General features: G+C 35.5%; 2 protein-coding genes across 2 annotated transcripts in view; both read left to right on the plus strand.

Moving 5' to 3' along the window:
* The first annotated feature begins 5,629 nt into the window (after window positions 1–5,629).
* On the plus strand, window positions 5,630–11,461 carry LOC129000738 (tubulin alpha-1 chain-like). The gene is made up of 6 exons (XM_054427714.1): window positions 5,630–5,740; window positions 6,218–6,440; window positions 7,340–7,475; window positions 8,430–8,595; window positions 9,109–9,636; window positions 11,013–11,461. The coding sequence occupies exons 1-6, from the start codon at window positions 5,738–5,740 to the stop codon at window positions 11,304–11,306; spliced, it is 1,350 nt and encodes a 449-aa protein (XP_054283689.1). The 5' UTR covers window positions 5,630–5,737; the 3' UTR covers window positions 11,307–11,461.
* Window positions 11,462–13,884: 2,423 nt separating this feature from the next.
* Window positions 13,885–22,809, plus strand: part of LOC129000737 (fibronectin type-III domain-containing protein 3a) — a 115,157-nt gene continuing 106,232 nt past the window's right edge. Inside the window, exon 1 of the mRNA XM_054427710.1 lies at window positions 13,885–14,052. The gene's annotated coding sequence lies outside the window, so the exon portion shown is untranslated. The remainder of the gene's footprint in view (window positions 14,053–22,809) is intronic.

Raw genomic sequence — 22,809 nt, forward strand, 5'->3', positions numbered from 1 at the left:
TGAACCCTAGGCTATCCCAAAACAAATACATACTAATTTGATAGTTACAATCAGGTGATCTTTTGTTTGCAATCCGAGTGACGTCAGAATATGTGGGAATAGCACACCTATGTTTTTTCCTTCCACCATGGATATTCATATAAGGCATTATCCTTATTTGGTGACCCCTTATTATACTTGTTATTGTCAATAATTCAATTAGACTATCATGAGTAATCAAGAATCTTCCCCAACTCCTAGTACACCAGAGATTTGTGGCTTCACAAATCTCACCAATTCAAGTGAAAATTCCACCATTTTGGACTAAAAAGGTTTCACCTTGGTTTCATTGAATTGAATGTCAATTTTCTCCTCATGGAATTTCAAAACACAGAAGACTTTCATGATTAGAGGAGAGGATGATGACATACATACACGTTTGTACCAAATTTCATCAAAATCGGATCATTTTTGCTCGAGTTATCGCGCTAATGGACACACATATATATAGAAGAGAAAAACATGCTTTATTTTTTACAAAAACATTGACAACATTAAATAAAATCATAAATCAACAATGGTTATAAAACTGTCTGTTGTGGTTGGCACAATACAATATTCTTTTAGTAATTTTGAGTAACTTTTAGAGATTAATATTATTTTTTACTGTAAAATAATATCAATTTCTAAAAGTATAAAAATGTAAAGCTACTTGAAAACACATTCAAGTATTTTTAAGTACTCTGAGCATGAGGATGAGAGACAGACAATTTGTTACATACAGTCAACTAAATACAATTAATATGAAATGCATAAAACAAGGAATGAACAGAAGGACAAAACTGATATCTAATTATACAACGCTCCAGTCAAAGCTAAATTCTTTATCAATACCCATCAATATTTCCAAAGCGGCTTTCAAATGTTTAGCAAGTATCCGCCAATTCATCCCATTTAAATATAATCTACAATTCATTGGACTTATAGTTTGTTCCACAAAAAACTGTTTTCTTAAATGCTAAAAGACAGGACATTTTGTTGAAGATCAATTCTAATGTACATGGAAATATTGTTCAAATGTATTTGAATTTGGAACATATGGTATTATTTCATACGTTAAATAATATTAATATAGTTCGGCCGCTTAGAAAACGACCTCCTCCAGCATTGGTTTAGCATTAGCGCGCAGGTCGTTTTCTAAGCGGCCGAGCTATAGTGATTGTTCCAATGTAGTAAATAGTTGTTGGTTTCCTAGTCTCCCATTTTTTTATAAAATTAAAACCTTTGTTTCCTACTAATAACACATTTGGCTATGAAGTGAATTAAATGTTGTTTCATTTTCCAGAAGGTTGCATAACGAACATAAATAATTTCGTCCTAACCACTTGGCTTATAGTATAAATCGATATTATGGCCCAAGAGATAATGGCAACATTGTTATCACAGAGTGGACTCTTGTTGCCAAGCTCAAGGTCAAGGGACAGCAACTGATGTGGTAAAGACATACGCCCTACCTACACCTGTCCACCATACGGCTTTTAAGTGTTCCTTTACACTGGAACACTTTTTTCCCCCTTTACATTCCTCTTCTAAAACTGTAAAATCACCGGGATCCAAATTCAAATTAATATTCAACTCACATTTTTTAGCCATTGATTTCCATTTGCGGCTCCAGTAAATGTATTTTTTTATGATTAGTTAAGCTAGAATGTAAGGTAGGTGATAGTTAGATAATGAAAAAACTTTTTGAGTATAATCAATGTGTGAAGACATGGTATGAAAGAATAATTTTTTTATATAAATATATATAAATATTTGAACGGAGGGTTTTTGGCCTCTGATGGGGACCTCAAAACAAAATCATCTAGGTCTTACCATGAGACCTACGGTAATAGCTTATATTGGGAAATTCGCTAACTTAAAACTTATTATTTCCTCTTGGAAAAAAATAGATAAGCATAAAGTAAACCTAAGCTTCCAGAATGAAGTCAATACAACACCTTAATCATTATACCAGCTTCTAGCTTAAAGTGTGCTCTTTGATTTGGAATTAGTGAAGTCTGCAAATGCATCCTAGAATATAAAAGTCATCCTTTATAAGACCTCAAGCTATATATAATAGACAGCAGCAAATTTTTAGTACATTTTGGGTTAAACTTCCACCATTGACTAAATTGGATACTGAAGTAGACATCCCATCTATGGACCAGCTGTAGCCAATTTTTTATGAAAAAAGAACATAGTTGTGTGAGTCAGTCACAGAATGTGCTAGTGTCTAAAACGTCTATTATTGAGAGAAGCGAGCGAAGCTCTTATACGTTGACTCTTATGCATTTCGTAATACGCAAACTCCTCCTAGACGGCTGAATCAATCATTTTCAAATTTTGCATGGTGATAAAGACCATATCGGTGAGTGCCAACATCTATATGGCGTTAAAAAAATCTCTCAGGAATCCGCCCCACTGGGTCTCAAAGTTTCAATGTAATCCTTATGGAAGCAGTATTTGACACATAAACAAAAACATATGATCAGATTTAGGTATCTGCAATCCAAAATGCTATTGGAAGGGATTGAAACAGGTCCGCGACGTAGGAAGTGGTGAAGAAAGTAGTAAAGTCGAGCTGTTCGGTATATGGGATCTGTTTATGACCATTAGATTAAGGTATTTGCAATCCTAAAATGCTATGGGAAAGGAGGAAAACAGGTCCGCGACGTAGGAAGTGGTGAAGGAAGTAGTCAAGGCGAGCTGTCCGGAATGTGGAAACTGTTTATGACGATTGAATAAGTTATCTACAAATCTAAAATGCTATGGGAAGGGAGGAAAACAGGTCCGTGACGTAGGAAGTGGTGAAGGAAGTAGTAAAGGCGAGCTGTGGGGGTATGGGATCTGTTTTTGACCAATAAGGTATTTGCAATCCTAAAATTCTGTGGGAAGGGAGGGAAACAGGTCCGTGACGTAGGAAGTGGTGAAGGAAGTAGTAAAGGCGAGTCGTGCGGAGTGTGGGATCTGTTTATGACCAATAGATTAAGGTATTTTCAATCCAATAATGCTAAGGGAAGGGAGGTAAACAGGTCCGTGACGTAGGAAGTGGTAAAGGAAGTAGTAAATGCGAGCTGTCCGGAGATTGTGAACTGTTTATGACCAATAGATTAAGGTATTTTCAATCCAATAATGCTAAGGGAAGGGAGGTAAACTGGTCCGTGACGTAGGAAGTGGTGAAGGAAGTAGTAAAGGCGAGTTGTCCGGGGTATGGAATCTGTTTATGACCATTATATTAAGGTATTTGCAATCCTATGATGCTATGGCAATGGAGGGAATCAGGTCCGTGACGTAGGAAGTGGTGAAGGAAGTAGTAAAGGCAAGCACTCCGGACTGTGGGAACTGTTTATGACGATTAGATTAAGGTATCTGGTATCTTCAATCCTAAAATGCTATGGAGAGGGAGGGAAATAGTAAAGTCGAGTTGTCCGGAGTGTGGGAACTGTTTATGACGATTAGATTAAGGTATCTGCAATCCTAAAATGCTATGGAAAGGGAGGGAAACAGGTCCGTGACGTAGGAAGTGGTGAAGGAAGTAGTAAAGGCAAGCTGTCCGGAGTGTGGGAACTGTTTATGACGATTAGATTAAGTTATCTGCAATCCTAAAATGCTACGGAAAGGGAGGGAAACAGGTCCGTTACGTAGGAAGTGGTGAAGAAAGTAGTCAAGGCGAGCTGTCCGGGGTTGTGGGAACTGTTTATGACGATTAGATTAAGGTATCTTCAATCTTAAAATTCTATGGAAAGAGAGTGAAACAGGTCCGCGACGTAAGAAGAGGTGAAGGAAGTAGTAAGGTGAGCAGTTTGGAGTGTGGGAACTGGAAACCGTTTGTAGCAGTTAGATTAATGTACCTGCAATGCTAAAATGCTATGAGAAGGGATGGAAACATGCCCACGACATAGAAAATGGTGAAAGAAGTAGTAAAGGCTAGCAGTGCGGAGTGTGGTCAATGTTTGTGGCAATTAGATTAACGTATCTAAAATACTAAAATGCTATGGAAAGTGATGAAAACAGGTACACGATGTAGGAAGTGGCTTAGGAAATAGTAAAGTATGAGCATAAGGTGGGAACCATCTGTGGCAGTTAGATTAATGTATCTTCAATCCTAAAATGCTATGAGAAGGCAAGAAAAGAGGCCCCTCGACGTAGGAAGTGGTGAAGGAAGTAGTAAAGGCTGGCAGTGCAGAGTGGGGGAACCGTTTGGGCAGTTAGATAAATGTATCTAATACTTAAATGTTATGAGAAGGGAAGGAAACAGGTCTATGACGTTGGAAATGGCGAATGAAGTAGTAAGGCTTGCAGTGCAGAGTGTGGGAACTGTCTTTGACAATTACATTAATGTATCTGCAATAAAGGCTATGGGAAGAGGGGAAAACAGGTCCACGACGTAGGGGGTGGTGAAGGAAGTAGTAAAGGTGAGCAGTGTTGAGTGTGGGAATGGATTAATTTAACCGCAATTCTAAAATGCTATGGGAAGAGACTGTAGACTGTTGGTTAAAATTATTACGAAGCACGAATCGATACATGTTTCGATACATGCAATCGTTTAAAATAGAAATTTACAAATGAGTTGACAACAGCTGATTTTTACTCCATAGAGGCTAAAAACGATTTTTACTCCCTAAATAGTAAAAATGCTACTTTTACTGCTACATACGATTGTTTTTACTGCAGTATTACAAAAACAATATAATATGAACCCTTGATGACTCCGCTCAATTTTGTGGATGCCTCTGCGAACGCCACCTAGTATACCTTATTTTTTGTTGCTGACCAGGGGCCCATTTCATAATAAACTACAAGTTACAACTTGTAACTTGTAATTTCCATTAGATTTGCATTGGGCGATCAACTGATTTACTAATAATATTAGTTTGTACTTTATTATGAAATGGGCCCCAGGTTGATGGGTCATAAAAGTAGCTATAGCTCACCATAAGTCATTCCCTAAGTTTAACTTGGTAAAAAAGCATGTGTATTCCACAGAATTTAGTGCGTAATTTAGATTAGCGTAATCCGTCAGTGGCTCACATCAACAACAAAGGTTTTGATAAAAAAATCTGGCTACAAATTTAACATGGGGATGGAATGTCTAGTTGTATAAATAGTCAAAGCTTCCACGTTAATTAAATCCATAGGGAAGCATTTTTCAGTGAATGATCATTGAAAGTCAAGTGTTAGAAACGCAGTATTGTTAATATTATATTATGATTCCTCACCCAAGATCATTAATAAAGGTCTAATTAATTGATTATATAGATTTTGTTCTCTAAACACTATAATATTTTATAGTGGTATCTATATCTATCTATTATAGTGGTATCTATGGATAGTGGTATCCATAACTGTTGCAGCACCCACAGCTAGTTAATATTGACAGAACCCACAGAAATCAAAGACGTACTATCAGTAACTAAAGCTCATGGCATGTTTTTGAAATCACTAATCTTAAAATAAGTGACAACACAAAAACATAGTTTTTTGTAATATTATTAAATAACTTTTTATAGTATACACTCTATAGTAAATGATTTATTATTTATTTGGCTTTAAATTATTATATGTGTGTAGTTTTCAGCTGTATATCATTAATATTTTAAATCTAATTGTTGAGGACAATAATATTTGTGGTGGGTGAATTGGAACATCAACTCAATTTTTTATCTCAATTTTAAAAGTTAAATATTCTATTGAATTTCCCCTCACTACTCTAGAAATGGTAAGTTTGTTATCCTTAAGTATAAAATATAATAGCCTATTATCCTTCTAATAATTTCAAAATAAAAACTTAACTGCAATAATTTCATAAAGGCCAACCCCAGACTATTGGTTGAAGCATTGTATAGTTGCTTCTATTTTCTTGAAGATAGTGATTAAAATTTATTGTTTGGAAGTAATTTGAGCAAATAACATTTTAGCTACTACTGTAATATTTTTTTAAGTAATATTTTTGAAAGATTTGGTGATGGCATGACAATTCCTTACCCTTGAAAAATTGCCCAAAGACCATGAATAACTTACAACTAAGTGTAGGGTCAAATGTAATGCAAAGTGTAAGCTATCAAATACAGTACAAGCAATTATAAATAATATCGGATCATGTTATGACAAGTATTTACAGTTTACACCTATGACTCAGTTCGCATTTATTTACAAAAACTTAAGCGCAATTCAACAATTTTGAGTTATGTTCCAGCGTGAGTGTATCTCCATACATACTGGCCAGGCTGGAGTGCAGATGGGCAATGCTTGTTGGGAGTTGTACTGCCTGGAACATGGCATACAGCCCGATGGACAGATGCCCTCTGATAAGACGACCGGTGGAGGGGATGACAGCTTCAACACGTTTTTCAGTGAGACAGGCGCGGGAAAACATGTACCTCGTGCAGTTTTTGTGGATCTGGAGCCTACTGTTGTAGGTTAGTAAAAAAACAATTAGTTTGAGTCAGCTAAGCGAGAAAAAAAGTTTTTACGGGACTTGGTTTGTATAACTGATGGTAACTTACTGGTATTACTGGCATGCATGAGAACATATTTGTAAACCTCTTCTGCAAACCACTATTTCAGTGATGATAAAGATAATAATTGTATAGTTAAAGACAAAGACAAAAGTTATAAAAATATGATATATCAACACCGCTACCGGTAGCTAAGTCAGTTATAGCTGGCAAGAAAAGAAGCTATTTCACTTTTAAAATTTTAATCATTTTGGATTTAGACCTAGAAGTTATTCTAAGATGTAGTTTAGGAATCAACTTTTTTTCAAATTTTAGACGTAGCCTAGCCTATATTAAATCTTAAAAAACTCATGTGACAAGTTTGGATTTAGACCTAGAAATTATTCTAAGATGTAGTTTAGGAATCAGCTTTTTTTCAAATTTTAGACGTATATTAAATCTTACAAAACTCATGTGAAAAGGTGACTGAATCAATTATCACAACTTCAATCATCATGGTTTCAACAACAAACATAATGATCAGATATTTACAGAAGGCCAATTGGAAAATAAGTTACTAGGTACTCAGAATAGAGCTTTGGCCAATTTGTTATCTCAAGTTGCTAAAGAATTATAGACTTAAACTTTGATTTCAACTGCTTTAGAATTGAGCAGTGTACGGGCATGGTGGGGACTTGACCAGTCAGGAAGAAGCAGTTGTCACAGCAAAGGTTGTATTGCATGTTGCCAAAATTTCCGTTATAGTCTTGGTCAGCCCGAGCCGCCAGCCCCCCTCCCCCACCATATGTCAGTGTTCTTCTCAATCCTAAAGCAGTTTACATAAAATTATTAAAACCTTAGTAAAATGTTGTTCACAACAGATGAGGTAAGGACAGGCACCTACCGTCAACTGTTTCATCCTGAACAGTTGATCACAGGCAAGGAAGACGCAGCCAACAACTACGCCCGAGGGCATTACACCATTGGGAAAGAAATTGTTGACTTGGTTTTGGACAGGTAAATATGTTGTAACAAAATTTTTTAAGTCAACTCCTAGATAAGCTTTAGATTATATCAATCTACTCCTAGTGCTGTAAAGATACAAAGTTGATGTGCATCAGGTGTTTTTTTATGGGTACCTACTTGAAATATCTGTAAATAAATGGAATTATATAGCCTATGGATACATCTCCGTCAATCAATTCCAAAACTGAACATTAATTGACTATGTACGTTAACATTACCTTACCACTGTGGCCATTTAAACCGAAGTACTGTAGGTTTTTGGCCTCCGCAACGATGTGCCTCCAGTCTTCCCTGGTCCTCGGCTTGCTCCTAGGTAACTCCTAACCTTCTTAGGTATTTTTCCACTTCATTTTTTTTTTATCTAAGTCTTGGCCTTCCTAGCGGTCTGGTGCCTGCTTGTGTCCTCTCAAATACTTCTTTAATAAGAGCATTTTCGGGTAATCTCGCCACAAGGCCTTGCCCATCTCTGCTTTTAATTTAATCCGCTTTTAATGATGGCTATTATGTCCGGATGTTTGTACAGAGTTCTTAGTTCTTGATTTCTTTGGATTCTCCAATCACCATTTTCATTTATTGAGCTACACTGTATGTTTTCCTTAAATCTTGTTTTCAAAAACTACACCGTAAATCTTTTCTTAGAGTTTTTGCGGAGGACTAAATTTTCTGTGCCATAAAGAAGAATTGTTAGTATTGAGTGGTACATTCTTAGTTTTGTTGTTTTTGAAAGTTGTTTTTAGATTAGCAATTTTACTACAGAGAATAAGATGCATTAAATAAAATGTCTAAATATAGATAAAAGTTTTATTATTGATTTTCTCTTTATTTTGATCCATAAAACAATTTCCTGGAGTTTGGCTCTTTACTTAAGGACACACTGTATATTTTTTAAAGTTATTTATGCATACAGTCTATGTTACTTATATTATGTATTTCATAAAACCTTAGGATCAGGAAGCTGGCTGATCAATGTACAGGGTTACAAGGGTTCCTCATTTTCCACTCATTTGGAGGAGGCACAGGCTCTGGCTTTGCTTCTCTGTTGATGGAAAGACTTTCGGTCGACTATGGGAAAAAGAGTAAACTGGAATACGCTATCTACCCTGCACCACAGGTAACAAGCAGTGAGTTGTAACTGTAGTAGGAGTGTCCTATCAAGTAAATAAGAAGTTGCAGACATAGAGAGAGTTTATTGTTATTAGATCACAATACATTATTAGAGGCCATTATAATACCATAACAGGATAATACGATAAAAAGAATATTTTTTTATACTTGGAAATGTATTGGATACAGTCTGAAAAGAATCTGTAACTTTCGTAGAAGGAGTGTGGTAATCAAGTTACATTTTTTAACCATCAGTTAGAAAATTGTTGTACTACCTATTTTTAGAAAGTTTTCCTATAGGGAAGTAGCTATTTTCTTATACATTTGGCATGTACCATGCCATATATCTTAAATCATGGAAATTCAATTATATATACTTTCATAGTGCAATAAAAAACAAAATCTCAGGTAATTATAGCTAATTTCATATTTGTATAGAGCTGAAATTGCTGAGAATTCAATTTTGATACATTCACTTGTTCCAATAGTGATGAAAATACAATAGATCACCTTTCTACAGGTATCCACGGCTGTAGTTGAGCCTTACAACTCTATCCTGACCACTCATACAACCCTGGAGCACTCGGACTGTGCTTTCATGGCAGACAACGAGGCAATATACGACATTTGCCGACGGAACCTCGACATTGAGCGACCGACTTACACCAACCTCAACAGACTTCTTGGCCAGATTGTCTCATCAATAACCGCCTCGCTGCGATTTGATGGAGCCCTCAACGTCGACTTGACAGAGTTCCAGACTAACCTCGTACCTTATCCTCGGATACATTTCCCATTGGTAACTTACGCTCCAGTGATATCCGCAGAGAAAGCGTACCACGAGCAACTGTCTGTTGGGGAGATCACCAACGCTTGCTTTGAGCCGGCCAACCAGATGGTGAAGTGTGACCCTCGGCATGGCAAGTACATGGCGTGTTGTGTCTTGTACAGAGGAGACGTTGTGCCCAAGGATGTTAACGCTGCCATTGCAACCATTAAAACTAAAAGGACCATTCAGTTTGTGGATTGGTGTCCTACCGGATTCAAGGTGAGTGGTATATTAGTGAGCCTCATCTAACAATCAAAAGGTCACCAGTTTTATCCTGAGAAAATCAGTAGCAATAATAATAGACGGGTCCTAACTGATCTCAGCTGCCCTTGATCATTGCTGGTATTTCAATAAAACTGTCCTGGCTAAAGAAACAGCTGATCTGAGTCTGTGACAAAGCTACACAGATCATCTCACTCCATTCTACCACACCTCATTCTTTTGAAAGGACACAAAACATTTTACTCTAAAATCTAATTTTTAGTTGACGATGTGATTATTTAAAATATATTTTTATTTTAGTGTTTTAATCAAATAATTCATTGCTGAAATCCTGGTTGTATCCAAAATAAATACTTGAGAAGGAGATATTTGGAGGGAGGATAAGTAAACCATTTTGGTGGCTTCCGTTGGAAAGTTTGAAAAGTTTGGGCCTTTTGAGTTTTAAATACGCCTATAAAGGAAAGGAGTTTTCTTGTTCTAGATGATTATAGCTTGAAATAATTCCAGCTTCAAACACGCACCCTGGAATGTCGGGGTCTTATACTGTAAATCCATTTAACCTGAGTGAATCATGGAATAAACAAGAAATGGATTGCTTAAAGTTATAAGCTGTAAATTTTACAATAAATATAGTAGTGTGTGCATCTATGGTGTAAACCAGGGGTTTCCAAATTTTTTCACAAAAGGGCCAGGATGTTGGCATTGATCTTGGAGGCCAAAGCCGGGCCACCGTAACCGGGTTCTCTCTCCCAGAAATTTGTGCAAAATTATACTTGCAAAATTCGGTCCAAAACTGTACAACGACCTCCCCTCTGGCCTCAAAAAGTATTCTTTATCATCATTTAGAGTTAAGATCAAAGAATTGTGCACTGATGGTTAATTATTGTTACTCATATTGTCTTGTTTCTGTTTTGTTATTGCTCTATTTATTTGTTGTTAGTTTTATATTGTTTTTGACGAAAGTTGTTCTGAGAAGCAGTATTTGTACTGAGAAACGCTTAATAAATAAAGGCATTTTTTATTTTTTATTTTATTTTTTTTTTTAAATCTACATTTTAAGCTTTCTGACAAATAAAAAGTTTAATCTCTTACAATCTGAAAAGGGGGGTTTAAGAGCAAAAATCTATGGAAAAGGCACACTTGTTTCACATTTGGTGCGATGACTCACCAGAGCGGAAAATGACCACCTGGCACTGGGGTAGTGAGTGTCATCTTGGTTCAGCTACAGCTACGATCGTAATTTTTCACACATCGCTCATGCCAACGCAAAAAATACCGTACAAAAAACTCTCCTGGTCTGCGGGCCGTAGCTTGGAGACCCCTGCTGTAAACCATGTACACTCCTTATCTGACACTTTTTGATGTGCCACCAGGTGGGTATCAACTACCAGCCGCCGACTGTAGTACCAGGAGGGGACCTGGCCAAGGTACAGCGAGCTGTCTGTATGTTGTCCAACACCACTGCTATAGCCGAGGCATGGGCTCGTCTGGACCACAAGTTTGACCTCATGTATGCCAAGCGCGCCTTTGTCCACTGGTACGTCGGTGAAGGCATGGAAGAAGGAGAGTTCAGCGAAGCAAGAGAAGATTTGGCAGCGCTGGAGAAAGACTACGAAGAAGTCGGTCTCGACTCAGTGGAGGGTGAAGGCGAAGGTGGAGAGGATTAGATTTTGTGACTCAAAAAATTTATAATTTAATTTTTATTAATTTTCAATCATTGTTGTCTGGAATTTTCGGTTTTGGAAACTTAAACAACTTAAAGAAATTTTTAAATTGTTGAGGATGTAGAAAATTGTATTCTTATGCCGACTACAAATAATTCTATGGAATTTTTATAAATACAGTTGTTTTCTCAAATTTGCAGATTTTTTTTATTGAGTACCTACCATACTTTATGAAATTTAAACTTATTTATTTGTTGATGCATTAATATACTGTAGACTCCCTCTTATCCTAACATCTTTTAACTGGACATTGGTTTAACCAGACTAGACTCGGCAGAGATGCCATCTCTTTAACCGGCCAATTTTTATCCACACATCAGTTTAACACGGCTGAATCGGCAAGAAGTGGGCCATACTGAATCGAATTTATTGTGGGATAGACTTGAGACCAGTAATAATGTGTCTAAATACAATGCTCTCCCAAATTTAAGAAAATAATTTGGGTTCGTTTTTGAGTGGTTGATTTAGTATGTGCATTAAGTTTTTTAGGGGACTTCGGTTTAACAGGAAACCCGTTATACGGACTGGCCTCGGAAGTGACTACAGTATAACCTATAAACAATTCAATTTAAAGTTTCAAAAAATCAATCATTAATTTGAAGAATATGTCAATGACCAGTTATAAACAAAAAAAAATTAAAATAAATAGTCGGTGTGTATACCTACCAAAGCTGATATAGTCTGAATAGTCTGATTGCAGTTGGTTTTACAGTGCTTGCATGCATAATATGAAGTTTTCTGGTTCATTCCCAGCGATTCTTTACCATGATACCATTCTCATTCGGTAATCTTGTCATTGGTAATCATTGTCATTGGGTCATTATGGATCACAGTCCATGATCTTATAACGGGTGGTCCATAATAACCACTAACAGTTTTTTTTGTAACAGCTCAGCTAATTCATGGATTAGAGAGGTGATTTTTGCGTAAAATGGTTCCTTAATTAATAGCATTTTTTGTAATTATAAGTTGTTCAAACTATTTCAACTTTTCTAATGGAGGTAGCATAAAAATAAATAATAAGTTAAATATATGCAATGTCGAACTATCGTTGGTTAGCAGGATCGAGTGTCGACTTTGTAACCAGTCCAATGTGACTGAAAAACACATTATTCTGGACTGCGATGGACTACGGGCTAGGAAAAGAACTCTGTTTGGTCTAAAGCAGCCAGGTGATGAACCAGACGGACGCTAACATTGGGCTCCTAAACCTAGTCAAGGACACAGGCATAGGTTTACCCAGTTAGTGGAAAGTGGGATTCACAATAAGCTTCGGTTGACGTGCTTGGACCATGAGTCCTCCCCTCTTACAATCAATCAATCAATCGTTGGTTATCGTCAACTCGCCATCACCTGGTTGCAGAATGCAGCTGCACAGTATCCAGACCTAACGCCTTGAGATTTCTGGTTGTGGGGCAACTTGAAGAACAAGGTTTTTGCCACAAAACCTCAAACTATTGCAGATCTGAAGAACAGATCCGTAAGAAATTGCCGAAATACCAATGCTCACAATACGACGGGTGATTGCAAGTTTCCAAAAAAGATTGGAAACATGCTTGGATGTCGGTGGACATCATTATGAGAGGGATGTAATCTCTATATATAAATGTGAAATTCCGATCAACGCACAGGCCAAACCATAGCACCTATAGAAGCATGAGATTTTGCATACATATTCCTCTCATAACGTAGGCAGACAATAACAGTGGAGGATCCAGAGGGGGGACGAAGGGGTTGACCGCTCCCCCTTGGGCATACATATACATATATTTTTTACTGCATGTAATACAGTAGTGCATAAAAATTGCGTAAAATAATTTGTCACACTAACTTAGGACAAAGAAATGGTAGGCCTATAAAACTGCCATTTTGGAGACTTAGTTTTAAACACATTTTTCGGGAGGGGGGGGGGGGGTACCCCCAGACCCCCTGGTTCGCCTCTTGTGGCTGTTCTAGATCCGCCACTGGACAATAAGAAGCGATTTTCAAAATTTCTACATGGACGTAAACAACACATTGTTTCATGGCCATCTGTTTTGATGTATACAAAAATGTTAACTATAAAAGTTCAGATGATTGACAACAGAATTCAGCACAAACTTTTACATTTTAAAAGCCTAGGACAAGGGTTTTCACAGGATTATCATCCAAACCAGCAAAAGGCGCACAGCTAGGGGAAAAGATCTTTTTAAATTTATCTTTTATTTTCAGGGGTCGAATTGCTGCATACAAAAATCCAAAAAATTATTTTAATAATATAAATGAATTTAATAACCTCAATGTCTAAACGTTTATAAAAAGGTTTGAAGTTTGAATTGAAATACCACACGCAGTGTAGTGTACCCGTGTACCTCAACAACAACAACACAACGAACAAAACTTACCATTCTGTCTGTCTATGAGCGTGACTCAGATAGTTGGAAGATTTGCCACAAGATGGCAGCGCTGTCGCTGCTGTCGTCAATGCGCGTCCCCGCGTCCCTCTTTGAAGCTTCTGCTTCATAAAATCAATAAACAATGATGGCGTCGGTAGCCTAACAGGCAGTGATTTCTCTGTCGTGATTGTTGTTAAAACCGCAGTGATACCGCGTAATATTCGGATACGTAAGTCGTGACGACATTATCTCTGTGAAGTTAATAATAGTGAACAGAACCGACAAGAGTAAACGCCGTTTTGTCGGCATAAATCGTAAGTAGACAACTGCATCTGCATGCATGTGGGTGGTGCTGTCAAACACACGTTACCGTATGTTTTGTTTCGTGAAATAAATGCGCATTGTAGGCACAAATTAGTGTGGATCGTTAATGAATTGTTAAACGTCGAGTATTTTACAACGTTCATTCACTGTCATTCAAGAAACAACTTCTGTCAAACGAGGAGTGGGGAATGATAAACATTTATAAGTTAAACCACAGATTTGTATGTTGTTTATTTTGTTAATTTGATCTCTTAAATCGCTTATAGTTACGGAAATTATATTTTTTCATGTTCTTGGATTGAAAATGTGTAGATTTTTTAAATTTAATTGCTTTTATTCTTACCTAATAATTAAGTTTGCTGTACCGGTTGATGGCATATCAGATTCATAAAATATCTATTATGTTTTGTAATCCTAACGTATTTTACATTACTCTATATTATGAGTTTAAATTTTCGCATTAACTTATAAGAAGGTCTAAATTAGATCAAGTACTGTGCAGACTATTTTATATAGTAAATGTTGCATTATTAAATTGTCAACAACTGTTTAGTTTATATATGTTATGTCATTATAATATGGGGTAGGGTCATTATAATAAGGGGTAGGACGCACCCCATGATTTTATTTTCATTATTTTCACAAAAAATCCATCAGGGATGGTACAGATACCACCATAACCCTACCTATCACTATCTATCCTGCAATTACCATTGGCTGTATGCTGTCTTTATTAACCGGATACCTCTGGGCCATTTAAAAACCTGTGTGGAATTGTTTGTAAATAGATAATTGGTTATCCTAAACAACAAAACTATCATTGTAATAAATAAATGGGCCTTAATGATTCAATGTTAATGGTACCTAGTAAAGACTGCTGGTCTCTAAATTATTCCAGTAATCAGCCATACTTTTTCAATACTCTTTTGATTATCAAAGGAATAATTCAGAATGTGTCTGTATGATTTTAATTTTAAATTTTTAAACCTTTCTTTTCAAACCAAGAGGTGTTCATTTAATTTGGGAATAACTTAACTTTTCCAGTTAATAATTGTTGTAATTTTGAATTAGCAGAAGAAAGATTAAATACCAAAGGTTGACACATTCACCCATGCATTCTCATATTAATGCTGTAGCCAATAAATTTAACTTGTTAAATATAACCTCTGACTAAGTTTTCTGCAGTGAAGTACTTGTTGCATCCAAGGAAGCCAAGCAAAGCAGAAAGTACATTTTTATGAAATAGGAAACGTTTTTCTTATTTTCACGCCACTTCAATAGGTATCTTTGTTTGGAAACTTAATTGTTTAACTTCTTGACATAATATGGGATGTTTACTCTAATTATGCTAAATTAAATTTTCGACCATGCGAGAAGCAAAGGAAACCCAAATGATTTATTTCCATTTTGAAAATGTTTAGTGGTGTACAGTAGAGTAATCACAAGCAAAATGAAATTGGATATTCTTAAATCTATTTATTTGTGTCATATGGTTCCTAGAAGGTAATTATAAGACTACAATGTATTTGATACTCTTCAATGTAATATAATAAATTAATGTATATAATGTATAATAAATTAGTAGACTAAATTACAGTGTATTATTATTACCAATCTACAAAGTAATCTCTGTTTTACATGCTTCTACAAACTTCATGCACAAATTTAATAATTAATTTTTTAAATAAATATTACCTTTGATACAACATTCTAATAGTCAATGATATTATAGTCTACAATTACACACACACAATTTGATTATTTATACTGACAAACTTATTGTTGAATTTAATTTTAACATTTAATTGCTAGAATTGATTAATTTTGCTGCAACTCAGCTATAATTAGTCTATGTTTTCTTATTAACTGTTAGGTTATGAGTAGTAACTAAGGAGAAGAATTCATCCTGATATAAAAATCACCTAATTCTAAAAATGCTCATCTGCATCTGGCAGTTTAGCCAAGATGTGGTAGGACCAAAGATTTACATGGAACAAAAATGCTCTGTGTTAAATAATTTCTTTTTAATGCAATGTGGTGTATAAATAATTCCACAAAACAGTCCTTTTAGATTAATTAACATGTTTTTAGGCTCAATTCTGTTCCAGCACTCCCTCTCTTAGTTTTGAGTGGTCTGTTTGAACTCGTTCATAAGGTTGGTTATAATTGTATAAGGCACTAAAATTAATCGGCATTAAAAAAAATGCCAAGTACTTCATAATAACAAAGATTACACATACTAAGCAAAACTTTGCGTAGCATGTGTAATCTTTGATAATAATAATACTCAATTGTCTTGACAATATACATTGTATTGACATTACAATTAATTTAGGAGGAGCCAGTCCGACCCTGCTTAATTTATGCATACAACTTTTATAAAATGAAATCATTAACTATTTGTAATGCACATTTTTCAAAACCAGATAATAAAGACGTTGAATAAGTTTTTGGCTCAATAATAATAATAATAAATAATAATAATATAAGAAAATGCATGAAAGTAATCTGAGATGCGTAAGTTTAATTGCATATGTTTGATAAGCTACAAAAGTTCTACGCCTAATACGTGATAATTTCCACACCTTCAGGTTTATTTGATAATTCTCACAGTTTTCTGAAACAACTTAAAATCTTACTCCCTCCGTACAACCAAAAAGTAGCCTACGATGGACATAAAATTTCTCAAATCCACCGTGCCTTCGCTTGTTGTACTAACACAGTTTTCTTATCACGTGGTGGTCCAATCTCTGTACTTACCGTTTCACTTGCCAATGCTTGGAGGTGTTGGTGTTATTGTAAACACCCATCAGCGAGCGTGGTGTGGGAGGGCCACTGATACTGTACACAACAGGTCACCAACATAACACAGTTTCGTCACAGATAGTACAGTGCAATTAGCTTAAAAAAAGAGCAAACCGGGACATAAAAAAAAGTTCCAAACCAGCGCCACATTGCCAAATACACTTCCCTCAATATGTAAAAAAAGTTACAATGAATTGAGTGTCGGGTTGGGGGGGGGGGGGGGTGAAAATGGGGTGAAAATAGGACCTTTTTTACTTTTTCGCAAATTACTAAAAAACGGTGCGTTTTTCTCATAATACAATGCTTTACAAAAATAATCTCTATTAAATTTCGAACAAAATGATACCATACAATACCTATCTACTATGAACGGTTCAGGCAATATTGAGGGGTAAATATTATTTGTTTCTTAAAATTCTAAAAAAGTTGTTTTTTAAATGGAGGAAAACCATGGACACCCATAAAAAAGTTTGTAATGGATGAAAAATCGTTGGGTAAACCTCCCTTAACATGTGTAAAAAAGTTACACTGATTTGAATGTCGGATTGGGGAAGGAGGGCTTCAAGAAAAATACAGGGGAATGGGACTTATTCTACTATTTTACAAATATCTCGAAAACGGTGCGTTTTTATTATAATGAATTACGAACTAAATACCATTTCGGCCTCTGGTATCGATAAGTAAAACACACAAAACATGCTTCAGAGTTGATAAGTAATAAAATAGTCCCTAGATATTTGTTTTATCTTTACAATTAATTTTGAACATCGAAGCGCTGAAATGCATTGATTGATATCGAACCGAAAAGGATGATATGTAAGCTAAATTAGAAATACGCCACTGTATTTCAAGCCAGACAAACTTAGATTCCCAATTAGTTCAGATTAATGAAGGTGTACTGTAAGACCTAATAATGTTGAAGGTGCTTTTTTTCTTATTAAACACAGGGTGAAAAAGTCCCGAACAATAATAATTTACCAAATACAAAAACAGTAAATTAGAACACAAGTGCACGAACAAATAATCTAGAGTATGTTGTGTATCAGACAACCTCATACACCTCAAACTTTGAGTTTTAAAATTTAAAATATATAAATGCATTTTTTTGTACATTTTTCAATCTCGTAATAAAATACACTTGATCGGACATTAGGACTGAAACTATTTCCCTTAAAAATAAAATTCTTTGAGACACCGTCTTGGGATTAATATGAAGTACGGGATTCCCAAATCCCAGGATTTACTTGCTGTCTACACCGATACATGTCAAAACGGGTCTGTCTGTCGGATTATCGTGATGACATTATGGTCGGAATTTCCCCCATCTTGTGAACTGTTTCCTTATCCTTACATCTGTTCTCAGAGGTAAGTGAAAGGAATGTGGTCCAGACCACTGATGAAGGAAGTAAAACATTGCTTTGACGACGATCTGCGTTAAATTCCACATTGATCTGTTATTTGTTATTTCATGTGTATTTTCTGAATTTACTTGGTGGCGATTATTTAATGATCTTAGAACTGTTACAGCCAAGAACTTGTTATGTAGCATCATGTGAGTCTGTTTTTCATCTCAAAATGAAATGAAATAAAATGAAATAATATTTTATTTCCCATTAATTATTTACAGATAAGTACATTGTATTTTTTTTCTTTACTTAAATATGATACAGCAAAACATTACTATTGGATAACAAAATAAAAATTATATACTGTAGAAATAAGTGAATAAAAGTGTAAAAAAATACATTCTATAGGAAAGGAAAAAGTCTACATAGGCAGGGCCTGTGCGTAGACTCGAGTTGCGAAAAGATTAATTTAAATGGGAAGTAATAAATATATAGGAGAAAAAAACCGTATAATTTAAACTTTTTTTTATTTGTCTTGCTTGAAACTGGTTTTTTAGTGTTCTGGAATAAATTTACGATAAAAAAAACTCTTTGTGCAAACAAAGGCAATTTATAAAAATCTAGTGAAGATTGAAGAGGAGAGATGGAGTGTGGTGTATTAGTCAGTCAGTGAAAGTGGTGTATCAGTGATTGTGTAGGGTGCTCAAATTCAGTGATTGTGCTCAAATTCATGCACAAATCTAAATACAGTGTCACCAAACCTTAGAATCTAACGCACGAAGTTTTGTTACAGTAAAAATTGCTATGAAAAAAGTAAGGCTGGGTGCCAAGTTATACCAGTTGATTTAATATTTTGTGTACCTTAAACCTTGACTATGGATATAATTTAGAAGTTCCATCCCCGTGCTAATGTTGAAACCAGTTTTTTAAGAAATGAAAATTCATTGAATGAGCCATCAACAGAATGATCTAATGTAAATTAACGATTTTTGTCGGATACGTCAACTTGTTAACCGAGTAAAACTAAAAGGACCAGTTTAACCTATCGGGTCTTTCATTTATACCAACTATTAACAAAAAGATAGGGATAAAATATAAGTTTGGCAGTGGCTTACTTTGTCAAAGGATCGTTTTCCTGTGTCATTTTTGTAAACTAAATTGCTGCAGCGGGTTTTTATAAACGATGTATTTACTCGGTATCCATAAGTAATGCTACAATTAAAATATATTAATTTTGTTACCGTATGTGATCCCTCCTGGTAGTGATAAATAATAGCTCTCCGTGGGTATAGTGGTACAGCGTTTTTTTTTTAAATACTCAAGGGTATCACGACAAATTTTCTATTAGTCTTGATTACTAAGGTGAATTTCCATCAGCTGGCCACACTGGTGGTCCCAAATCAGCTGATCGAACATGTGTTTTGTTGGTCGGATTGCAGGAAGATGTACCGTTATGCTGCCATACTCCCCGACGGGGCCCCATACCATAACCCGTCAGGCTGGTCGCTGGTCCGCTACCGCCACGTCGTCGTCGCCCTGGAATCAGCGTTTTTCAAAATTTGAATATCTCGTCGATTTTGTAAGCATTTAGAACTTGCTGAATTAGCTTATTCGAAGTTATTTGAACTCTACTCATTAATGCGGATTTTGTTTGTGTGCAGATTTTTTATCTTCGCTTGAAAATTACTTTCAAAGCTAGACGGGGTTGTATGTGTATAAAACAGTAAAGAAATATAAAATACATACAGAAACCAAGAGTTTCAAAGTAAACTCTCTCTTGTTCAAGGTATAAATTCTTTTGGTAATCAACTGGTTGTTTTAGAAAGCAAATCGTATTAGTTTGATTTTAATTCTCATAAAACCAATATCAAAAGTTATCATTTTCCATTTCCATTAGTTTATTTGTACAATTGTATTTTAACCATATGAATTGCCTTTAATCACAGACAGGAGACCATCCCTTGGCCTATAGTTGTAATTTACTGGTTAGAACTTGTGGATTTTATAAACCGAACACAGATAAACGATATTCGTTTTGTGTGATTTTTTATCAAATGTTCGCTCAATTGACTCTATTATGAGTGATTAATATTGCGTAATAATACGGGTGTATTATTTATGGATGTGTGTCAACTAGCTATTGTAGGAACTTCAGTTTAATGTTCCGTACGGTAATCGTTGGTTCAAATAACACGCCGTTCACAAACTGTGTTCACAAACCTAGTTATGCTTACTGTTGGTTGTTATTATGCTTACTGATAATTTGATAAAAACATTTTTGGGGGGAGCAAAATTCTTCATTGCTGGAAGCTTCAGTTAACTTTAACAAATCCAGTCCAAGCCTAAACTAGAACAATGCTAGAACGCTAGAATTATTGTAGTTTTTGGTGCAAATATTCATGTCAAGTTTATTTGGTAAGAAGGCAGTCGCATAGTAGCTTAGACAAATATGGCCATCTACAGTATTTTGCATTGGGAAAGATAAGAATTGCCTCTTTACCGCACTCGTAAGAAAGATACGTAAATTCCCTTACCTCTTCTAGCTCTCATCAATCGATTCCAAGCTCTGGAGAAGAATAGAATTGTTCCTGCTGTCTCGCAAAATCGATGCTAGATTGGCGTAGAAAACCCCAAAGGAAGCGAGAGGGATTAATCAAGACGGATAGAATAAACAAATTAAAGGGGGTGTTGCTCTTTCTGGCCAGAAGGTGTAAGGGAAGCTGTTATGTGTATCGGGATTGTTAAAAAACGCAAAAAGGTTGTTTTCCAATTATTATATCCATTGAAGATCTTCTGTTTAGAAAAAGAAAGATTTTTATGTGATAACTAGTTTACCCCGTCGTGGCTTTGCTCACTAAAATTTAAGTTAAACATTTGTAAGTTAAACTTTTTATTTATGGTTTCTTCATTTAACTGTTCCACTATGAGGAGCTCCAGACTGCTCACTCTGAAACCACATATATATATAAATTTTTTTTTTATAGAAAACAATTCCCGCTGTATCTCCTTTCACTTAGGCTTTCAAGCTTAAACCTAATTTTCCAATAGTACTGTCAGATCTCCCATAACTTATGGGAAAGTTTTATTTATCTTAAAGTAACATTAAGTGACATAAAAACCTTGCACGATGTTTTATTGTGGTTCTTATAACCCTCAAAGGCTCTAAAAAGTTGCAGGTCTACAGAGTCTATGATGTTTTCACCAAGAGAAATGTACTCAAATAAAAGTGGCTTTTATCACCTTTCCAGCCACCAAATACGTAAATTGGGATTGTAAAGCAACATACTCATCGAAAATTGCATGATTGTGACATTTTTTCCAAGGAATGGAAGTGATTGAACATATCAAGCACTTATGATCCCTCTTGAGCAGCCATTATAAAATAATCAAAAAGTAGTGATGTAGAAGAAGACAGGATGCCATCCCTTAAAATATTAGATGAAACTCGATTGCAAATGAATTGTTCCTTAGACATTGATATTGATATTCTGAACACATTAAATAATACTATATACTGTTAAAAGTTACTGAGAAACAGGTCTTAAAAAATTCAACAAAATAGTTAACACAAGGCTCATGTTAATTTTATACAATTTCAAATTAATTTTTGTGCTTATTTTTGAGTCTATTTTAATTTATAAATAGGTTCTGCACATCACAGGCAAATATCTTTCTAACATTGTGCGTGGATTTTCCATGAGATGCACACGAGCTGAGAAAAAAGGATTTTAAGAAACATGCTTGTCTATTAATATACTGTATAGATATCTTGATTTTTGAACTCATTTGACGATTACAAAAAGTTTTAAGCAGTAAAACACAAATTTTCAAGCCACAAAATAATGCAAACATTTTCATTTCAATCAAATAAATTAAACCAGCTGTTCCCTTAGTTAATAGTGTAAATTTCAAAAATATTCATCTGTTCAAATGTAAACAAATATTTTCTCCATACAGATAACATGGAAACTTTGGAAGCCACTGGGGCAGAGCCCTGACGGAATTTCATGAAAACGCTTCTTATTGCACACCTAGAGCCTAATTAGAATCTCCATTCCAATTCCTGAGTTGTTATGGTTAGTACTTTTTGAGATACAGTGATCAGTGAGTGGTATTCGACTTTTATAAGTATAGAAGATAGTCAGGAGATAGATTCTGTGTTGTAGCCCATCGTGTCATAAAAATATTCTTTTCGACCCCGTAAGCTCTTCAATAATGAATTAACCGTGATCACTGATCAGAATCTCCTAGAACCCTTTACTTTATAGCTTGTTGAAAGTCCTTCTTTGCAATGGCAGACAATTTTTATATCTGTTATCTGCTGCTTCTAATGTCCTCGTTTCCATAGCCGGTAGCCGGTCAAGTTTGGTGCATGTCTGTGTGTTTTGGCACGGAAGCACGCGCGAGCCTCGTGCTGACGGACGTGCCCAATCGTCCGTATTTCCTCCACTGCCATTGTCACTTTGGCCAGTTTGCACGAAACTTTCAGTATTGATGACGATGACTTCATTGCTGATTCACAGCTATGTCTATGTTGAAATAGGATGTTTGCTGAAACGGTTATACCAGTCTCGATTTTTTACTGATCTCTGATTT

This window comes from Macrosteles quadrilineatus, unplaced genomic scaffold, assembly GCF_028750875.1.
Source record: "Macrosteles quadrilineatus isolate MER2022 unplaced genomic scaffold, UCM_ALF_1.0 Scaffold_8__2_contigs__length_117827958, whole genome shotgun sequence".
Taxonomy (NCBI): domain Eukaryota; kingdom Metazoa; phylum Arthropoda; class Insecta; order Hemiptera; family Cicadellidae; genus Macrosteles; species Macrosteles quadrilineatus.

Coding starts and splice junctions, on each gene's coding strand:
- LOC129000738 (XM_054427714.1), top strand. Junction 6,441..7,339: donor TCTGGAGCCTACTGTTGTAG/GTTAGTAAAAAA, acceptor TGTTCACAACAG/ATGAGGTAAGGACAGGCACC. Junction 9,637..11,012: donor GGTGTCCTACCGGATTCAAG/GTGAGTGGTATA, acceptor ATGTGCCACCAG/GTGGGTATCAACTACCAGCC.